This window comes from Mus pahari, chromosome 1, assembly GCF_900095145.1.
Source record: "Mus pahari chromosome 1, PAHARI_EIJ_v1.1, whole genome shotgun sequence".
NCBI classification, from domain to species: domain Eukaryota; kingdom Metazoa; phylum Chordata; class Mammalia; order Rodentia; family Muridae; genus Mus; species Mus pahari.
In genome coordinates this window covers 70,157,355-70,166,321 of record NC_034590.1, presented here as the reverse complement: position 1 = coordinate 70,166,321, position 8,967 = coordinate 70,157,355, and the positions used below count along the sequence as shown (strand labels likewise).

The 8,967-nt window shown below is 48.1% G+C and overlaps 1 protein-coding gene across 1 annotated transcript in view; it reads right to left on the bottom strand.

The window, feature by feature from the left end:
- Nucleotides 1-245: 245 nt before the first annotated feature.
- Nucleotides 246-8,967, bottom strand: part of Map6 (microtubule associated protein 6) — a 67,612-nt gene continuing 58,890 nt past the window's right edge. Inside the window, exon 4 of the mRNA XM_021201181.2 lies at nt 246-1,360. Coding sequence (XP_021056840.1) covers nt 361-1,360 — 1,000 coding nt within the window. The 3' untranslated portion in view covers nt 246-360. The remainder of the gene's footprint in view (nt 1,361-8,967) is intronic.

Below are 8,967 nucleotides of genomic sequence, written 5' to 3'. Positions count from 1 at the left end.
TCTCTTTGTTCTGTCCCATTAGGGGCAATGGGTATCTGTTCATGTCTCTCCAGAGAAAACCACCCAGCACCTGCCTATCCCTAGGTCATGCTGACAAACCTTAAGAACTGTGTGTTTCTGACTCTACAGCCTCACCCAGTGTGCATGACATGCACGCGCGCGCGCGCACACACACACACACAATGCACACACATGCACTCCAACACCACAGAACCAGAGATACTGCTGAGCCAGAGGGACCAATTTTATTAGATTCCAGTAAGACTATACAGCACAGTTTCATGCAGATTAAATATATGACTTTGCCTCCCCAGGAGGGAAGCACTTCCACTGCCAGCTCCTTCATGGCATTTTGGGGAATCAAGGGGATCCCTCAATATATTCCGTATGGGGAACTGTTGGGATCATGACTGGGGGTGAAGGTGAGACTGTGGGCAGTTGAGTGCCTCTGGGACCTTGAGTCTTCAGAGGGTCAGGGGCTGTAGGACCTTGGTCCTTTGTTGGGGCTGGCACCAGGGGATCCTGACCCTTCGGAGGTACTGGGATTATAGGGTCTTGATTCTTTATAGGCCCAAGGACCACAGGGCTTTGATTCTTTGGAGGCTCCGGGAGCATGGGTCCTTGGTCCTTGGCTAGTGCTGGGATAATGGGGTCTTGGCTCTTCACTGGCTCAGGGACCACTGGACCTTGGTTCTTCATAGGTGCTATAAACACAGAATCATGTCCCTTCAGATGCCCGGGGGCTGCTGTATCTGTACCTGTATCTTTGACTGGCTCTGGGCCTACTAAGCCTTGATTCTTCACAGACTCGGAGACCACAGGAGCTTCGTTCTTCAAAGATGCCATGATGGAGACATGCTGGTCCTTCCTACGCTCTGGGACCGTGGGAACTTGAACCTTCTCAGGCTCGGGGATCACAGGACCTGGGTCTTTCCGAGGTGCTGGTGTTGGGGAGCTTTGATCCTTGGCTCTTGCTGGAACCACGGGGCTCTGATTCTTCAGAGGCTCTGGCAACAAAGGGCTTTGGGCTTTGGCTGGTGCTAAGGGGACAGAATCTTTATTCTTTAAAAGCTCAGATGCCATGTGGTCTTGAACCTTGATGGGCCCTAAGAGCACAGCACCTTGATCCTTTGTAGGGCCCGGGGCTGTAGGGCTCTGACCCTTTAAGGACCCTGGGACTACAGGAACTTGATCTTTTGGCAGTCCTGGCACCACGGGGCCTTGATCCTTCAAAGGCTCTTGGACCACAGGACCTTGGCCTTTCGGAAGATCTGGGGCCACAGGGCCTTGATCCTTGTGTGGCTCTTTGGTTACAGGACCTCGGTTCTTATGTCCATCACTGGTGGGTTTGACCCGGCTCCTGCAAAGGAGAGAGAGACAATCACTGAGGGCCAAGTGCCAGCCAGGGAGAGAGCAGAACACAGATTGCCTGATGAGATGTGGCCTCATGGGGCCTGGGACAGGGTAGCTCTTAGTGGAGGAGCTAAGAAGAAATTGGATTTCTGCATCAATAGGGAATACAGAGTGGGGGCAGGGCAGCCCAGGGAAATGGTCATTCAATGTGTTTGCCAATTGATTAGAACCTGCAGGTGGCAAAGGGTGCAGCACCTGGAAGACAGCAGCAGGCATGTCCCCAGACTAGAACTGTCCAGTGGGCATCCTGCAGCCCACCCAGCATAAATTCCACATACCCCCACTTCTTCATGTATTGCAGCCCATTCTTGGAGCTCTGTATTATTACTACCCAATGCTCCCAGAGACCCAACTTCTCTATTGTTTTTCTAGGCCCTTCTGAGGTTTTTTCCTCCCTCCCCTGACTCTATTAAGGTATGGCTACTCGCAAGAAAAAGGGGTCTGGGGCTGGTGAGATGGCTCAGTGGGTAAGAGCACCCGACTGTTCTTCCGAAGGTCCGGAGTTCAAATCCCAGCAACCACATGGTGGCTCATAACCATCCATAACAAGATCTGACGCCCTCTTCTGGAGTGTCTGAAGACAGCTACAGTGTACTTACATATAATAAATAAATAAATCTTTAAAAAAAAAAAAAAAAAAAAGAAAAAAAGAAAAAGGGGTCTGTGGTGTATCAGAAAAGGGGCCAGAATATCCTCACCTACCCCTCCACACACCCAAGAGCAGCAACTCTCAACCTGTGGGTCACACATCAGATATTTACATTACAACTTATAGCAATAGCAAAATTACAGTTATGAAGAAGCAATAAAAATAATTTTATGGTTGGGATCACCACAACATGAGGAACTGTAGTAAACGGTCACAGCATTAGGAAGATTGAGAACCACTGCCCAAGAGGAAGAATATTTAATTATTCACATTTAGAACAGTCCACACATAATAATAATAAGTGAATTATTTTAAATATGACTACTCTTTGATTCTTTGTGTCCAGTGTACCCCATACTGTCTGCTCCCCTCCCCCATACAAGCCTTTGGTAGACAATTAGCTGGGGCTCCCTATTCAGGCCCTGGTCCCCCTTCTCTACCCCCACGTCCACTCCCTCAGACTCTTGCACTCACTTACTCCAAGAATCCTGGGTTTATTTTCCAAATCCAAGTGCTCAAGCTCCTCCCTCGAGCCCTCATGGGATTCTTGCCCTGTGTGGCTGACTGCAGCCACCTGCCCCATCCCTTGGTCTACCCTCATTGCAGAGAGCACGTACAAACACTGCCAGCTGAGGGCAAACATTGCCAACTCAGACCTAGCCAATCTTGAGCTGTCTGGTCTACAGTGCACACACCTTCTGTGTGGGCCAGGTTGACAGCTGCCACTTAAGCATGGTGTTGCTCAGCCAGTGCCACAGACCCTGGCGCACCTCGGCACATTCCTCCTTTCAAATCCCTTCTTTCTACAGCTCATGCCAGCAACACAGAAGCCCAGTGAAACTCATGGGTGTGAGATACACGGCAAGGGGTTTACCATCCTGCTTGTTGGAGCTAGAAGCTGAGGTCTGCAGAGAGCCAGCGATGGGGAGCTGAGGTACCTGCAGGAACTAGAGCCTAGATCTTTTCGCTTCTGGGGCCTGTGCGTTTTCCCTCAGAGGGCCTGGCTCACAGCAGTCTTCAGTACAAGGCACTTCTTGGTATTATTCATTTATACTTCACAACAAAATCTGTTAGCATTTTGACAGACCCTGACAGGGGCTGTGTGTGTGTGTGTGTTTAGTGTCTGTCTGTCTGCTTGTATGTGTACCACATGTGTGCCATGCCCAAGAAGGCTGGGAGAGGGAGTCAGACCCTTTGGAACTGGAGCTGCAGATGGTAGGTACTGGGAATCGAACCCAGATCTTATGGAAGAACACTGAATGTAAGTGCTGAGCCTGCTCTCCAGGACCCTGGTCAGGCTGTTAGAGGAATTTTTTTTTCTTTTTGCCTGCTTCTTTTATTCTACATTTTCCCTTCTCTTTTGGTGATATTGGGGTTGGAACTCAGAGTTTAGTCTTACAAGGCAAGTATTTGGTGTCCCACTGAGCCCTTCTGCTTCTGAGAGATAGTCTACTGAGACCACTTTTCTTCTTTCTTTCTCGTTTTCTGTCTTTTTTTTTTTTTTCTTTATCTCTTTTTTTCAAAACAAGGTCTCTTGGTAGTCCAGGCTGACTTTGAACTGGTTACATAGCTGAGGATGACTTTGAACTCCTGTCTCCTGCCTCCACCACTGGAGTGTTTAGGGACATAGGTGTGTTGTCACCATATTGTTTTTGTTTTTAATGCACTGTTGAGAATTGAACAAATAGGCAAATACTCTACTCCCTGTACACTCCTAGCCCGTCCCTACCTCAGGATATTTTCTTGGCTCACTATGGTTTAACTCTCTGGGTGTCAGGCTTTGTCATCATTTATTATTTGCAGATATTAACCCAGAAATATATGATTGGCAGGCAGGGACACAGCATTTTGCACCATGGCCATCATTAGACAGTAGAATGATTATCTATTTAACTAGAAGCAACACACAGAAACATACAGACACACACGAACACTCGGGTCATTTTTATTCTGCAGTGCACGCTTGATCTACAAGCTCTTTACTGTATTTGGCATCTCGAGTCACCTGGGGATCTCTGACTCAGCTGACTGCACAGTGGCGATGTAAGTAGCCTGTCTATCCTGTCCCCACTGCTATCACTGAACAGCACAGGGCTAGAAGGCCAGCGCAGCCTCTGGCTCAGCACCACAGTTAGGCAGCTGCCCTGGCCAGGCTGTCACTATGGAGACTAAGAGTGAGGAGAGGGCCAGGCAAGGCTGGGAGACATGCAGAACCCAAACATGGCACTAACACCCCTCTAGGGCTGGGTGGTGATCAGAGGGAAGGTAAAAGCTGGACTTAGAAGAGACTCTAGAAGTCTGTTAGATGTATCCTCTCAGATCTTTGGGTGACCTGGGTATGATCTGAAAGCTCAGGCAATGTGAAGGGCCTTAGTTGCCAGCCCTGGCCCACTGACAGGAAATTGGCGCCCCCTGCTGACACAAGAGTAGCTAGCTCTTGAGCCTGGGTTGGGACCTGTGTGCCCTGGGTTCCTGCAGTGCAGCCTCGGCTCTAAGTCTACTGAACACCCTCGGCCATTTTTACATTAATACGGACCTAACCTCATATTGATCTGCCAGCAAACTTTTTACCGTAGTAGGTAAATCTCTTTAACCACTTTAAATCTCATGAACTTTAGAATTAAGATTAGAAACGAGGGCCAGTAAGGTGACTCAACTCCAAGCCTGACACTCACACATAGGTTCATTCTCCAGACCCCCATGTTGGAAGGAAAGAACCAACTTCCACAGGCTGTCCTCTGACTTACACATGTGTGCTGTGGAATGTGCCTGTCCATGCACATACATGTGCACACCTACATAAATGCAATTAAAACCTTTAAACATTAGAAAAGAGATCTGGAGAGGTGGCTCAGTGGTTAAGAACACTTGTTGCTTTCCTAGAGAACCCAAGTTCAGTTCTCAGGCCCCACATGGTGGCTCATGACTGTCTGTGACCCCAGTTCCACAGCATCTGAAACCTCTTCTGACTTCAGTAGACTCCTGCACACATGTGGTATAAACACACACACACACACACACACACACACACACACTCAAAATGCATATTTAAAAGGATTATAAGTGAGTTATATAAACCTAAAACATGCCTTTTCTTTTTTTTTCTCTATTTTTTTTTATTAGCTTTAGGAAAAGTCTGTAATTTAAAAGTTCAAGGTAGTTTGGTGAATTCGAATGTACAAATTAGCTTTGCAATTTTTTAAAAATATAAAGTATGTAATGAAATTAGATTTATAAATTATTTCAAATACAATCAGGACATGAACAAACAATTTAAAAAGTTCTTCTGGGGAATCGGGTTGTCATCCGGTTGGTAGCGTGTTTGCCTAGCATGCGCAAAGCCTGGGCTCTATCCCAGCATCCCATAAACTAGACATAGAAGCTCAGGCCTCTAATCCCAGCACTTGTCAGTGAAGGTGGGGCAGCAGGAGGATCGTGAGTTTAAAGTTATCCTGGACTACATTAAAAGTTGGAAGCTAGCCTGGGCTATACCAAATCTTACCTCAAAACACAAAACCAAGACCACTTTCTGATTTTTGATGCGTCTAAGGAAAAACCAAGCAAGCATCTCTAATATCTTATCAGAAGTAAAATCTGGGGTCAAAAGTGGCTCTGGAGAGTGAGTCGTTCAGTCAGACTGGGGAAAGACCAGCAGTACGGGGTCTTCCCAATAAACTCTTAACATTCTTGGTGAGTGGTACACATGAATAAGCAAATACTCTGGGTGTGAACATACACTTTTAATCCCAGTGCTTGGGAGGCAGAGGCAGATCTCTGTAAGTTTGGGGTCAGTTTGGTTGAGTTCCAGGACTATCAGGGCTACACAGGAAGAGCTGGCCTCAAATAATTAAAAATAAAAACAAGCAGATATACAGTTTAAAGATTACAGAATGGCTGCCACTCCTGATGTCTGATGTCAATGAAGCAGAGAAAAGTATGTCCCAGTGTGTCTGCGGGCCTCTATGGGAAGAGAGGCATCTGGCCTGGCCCTGGCCCGAGCAGCGGCACACTGTGTCTAAGCCAGACATTTGTCTGTTAAATGAGATGTGTCATTTAAAGTTAAAGAACCTGAGGTGGTTTAACAAAGATTGTAAACAGCGATGGAACATTTATAACCCACCAAGCTGCAGGGTTCTTATGTTTAGATTATTTATGATTTAGTTCGAATAATTTAGAAGGGCTGAGACATAAATCTTCCTTAAATGGAGATTAGTACATTTAGCTGAATATTTGGTTTTCTTACTTTTGTAAATTAGGCATTGATTTTGAAAATCAGGTTGATTTTGACAGGGTTTCTCATGAGCAGAGCCACCCTTATGGGAGCCCCCACTATCCCTATGCAGTCACAGCGTGGCTCCACCATCTCTGCCAGCCTTCCTCTGTGGCATGTGCCCACCACCTCTAGGGCAGCTGGGGTTACACTCATGGTGCTGTATCCAAGGGACAAAGGGCCCCTCCAATGGAGGCTAGGGAGGTGACAGGCTAGCAAAGTGACTGGGTTCAGTCCCTCTGGGCCACAAGGTGGCTCTTTGTCTTGGGTATGGATAGTCTGTACCACTGGATCCGCTGCCCCGAGCCAGTTTCAGATCCTCCGTGATAACGATCCTTCTACCTCCCGACCTGGGGCCCCACAGCGCAAACCTCTGGAAGTGAGACAGACAGTTGGCCTGATCTTCCCTTCTGTGCTGCTTATTGCCTGAGAGGTCGTGGGCAATTACTGAACCACATGGGCCTTGGCTTCCTCACCTGTAAAATGGGGACAGCAGTTATCAGGGATTGTTAGGGCAGAGAACCAGAGGGTCACTCACGGGAACTCAACTGTATTCGTCAAGTTCTTGGGTATAAGACACAGGCACACCCAGCCCTAAGGTAGCAGTAGTAACGGTTTATGTCCTTCAATTCCCAAGGATCCCTGCAGAAAGGTGGGCCTTCCTGTGACCTTTGTCCTAGTCCTCCCTGATTGTCTAACGCTGGTTAGAGCCGCCTGGTGCTGCCCCTGTCTGTTGGTTTCTGCTTCCTGGTCCAACCTTCCCACATACTCTTCTCTGCCTGTCCCTGAAGACTTGGCTGGGTGGACTAAACTTCCTCACAAGGTCTTTGTTCACATCTCTTAAGCTCACCCCTTGTCTGACTCTCTCTCTCCTCACACTTCAATTCTGCCATTAGACCCTCAGTGCCTGAGGGTGGGACCATGTGCCTTGTCTGAAGATCTAATACCCAGCACAGTATCCAAAATGAAGAAGGTCAAGTGGAGAGATTTATAGATACTGGTTCCGATACCTGGCTCACTCTGGCCCCAGCCAGAGTCAATCAGCTTTCCTCTTCCCCCTCAGATGCCTCCTTCTTTCCATCTAGACCATCACCCCAGCTCCTCTCAGTCTACACCCCTCCCACCTGCCGCAGAGCACTAACATAGTCCCTTCGGTCTTGACCTCCAGTGTGGGCTCCAGACAGAGATAAGAATCTTCAGGAAAGCAGACTCAGTCCCGCCCCTCCCCCACCCACCCCGCTTCAACCCTCCAAGGACTTCTCTCTGCCCTGGGGACAGAGCGCAGGATCTGACACGAAGCAGGAGGGCGACTAGTCCTCTCTCCTGCGCATGTGCCCCTCGCCTTCCCATTTTCTAGCTTTTGCATTGGCTAAGCCTTCCAACGCCCCTCCCCTATGCCCCAAACATTCCCTTAGCTCCTCACCTGAATAGAGCCTACCCATCTTTCTCAGCTCACTGCGGCTGCGCTGGAGAACCCGCCCTGACCCCAGCCACAGGGGGCCCGCCAGCTTTCTGTCTCTTTTCTTTGTCAATTACTTGCATACTCTTTGGGGCTAAAGTTTCCAGTGTTACCTGGAGGTGTTCAGAGGGTGGGAACCAGACCTGCTTTGCTCACAGCTGTATCCTCTGCACCTTAAACAGAACTCAGTGACCAGGTCAAACTATATATAAGGCCAGAATCTTTTTCTTTTTTCTTTTCTTTTTTCTTCTTTTCTTTTTTCTTTTCTTTTCTTTTCTTTCTCTCTCTCTCNTCTTTCTTTCTTTCTTTCTTTCTTTCTTTCTTTCTTTCTTTCTTTGGTTTTTGAGACAGGGTTTCTCTGTGTAGCCCTGGCTGTCCTGGAACTCATTTTGTAGACCAGGCTGGCCTCAAATCTTTTTCTGTGCTAGGCTCTCCTATTTCAAATTAGCATTTCAAGAATGCACAAGACCTCGGGTCTCAGGGTCTCAGACACTTCACACACAGCCTCTTGTTTCCATGGAGACAGTCAGAGCCTGAGAACACAGGGGACACTGGATCCATTCTCCCAGCATCTGGAAGTGAAAGTGGATGTGGTGTTGTGTGCCTGTAATCCCAGAACTTGGAGGTGGAGGCAGGAAGATTTGTTGTGAGTTCAAAACTATCTAAGGCTACATGCTAAGTTCAAGGCCAGCTTGGACCACATGGTAAACTCCTGTCTTAAAAACAAAACCCAACACACGCACATCCCCAAACCAAAACAAGACAAACAAAACAAAACCAAAAAAACCAACCCAGCATCTAGAAGTCAGACTACTGAGTCCTGGCTTGGAGCAGCTGGGAAAGAAACTCCACTGGCAGCCACTGGTGTCCCCACCCCCATCCCTGGGTGGCGGCCACTGGTGTCCCCACCCCACTCCGGCCCCCCAAGCCTAATCTTCCTTCCTAAATTTCCCCCAATATACCTAGATGGGGTAATGCGCTCTACTGCATAGAGTCCTGCCCAGGAAAAGTCTGGAGGGAGAAAAAGAGCCTCATCAACTGAGCAAAAGCTGTGTGCCAGGCGGTGTGCCAGGCCGTGCCATCCCTACACTGCATCACATAATGTAAGAAACAAACTCACAGAGAGAAAAGTGTAAGGACTGGCTTGAGACCCGAAGAGCTGCGCTCAAACACTGA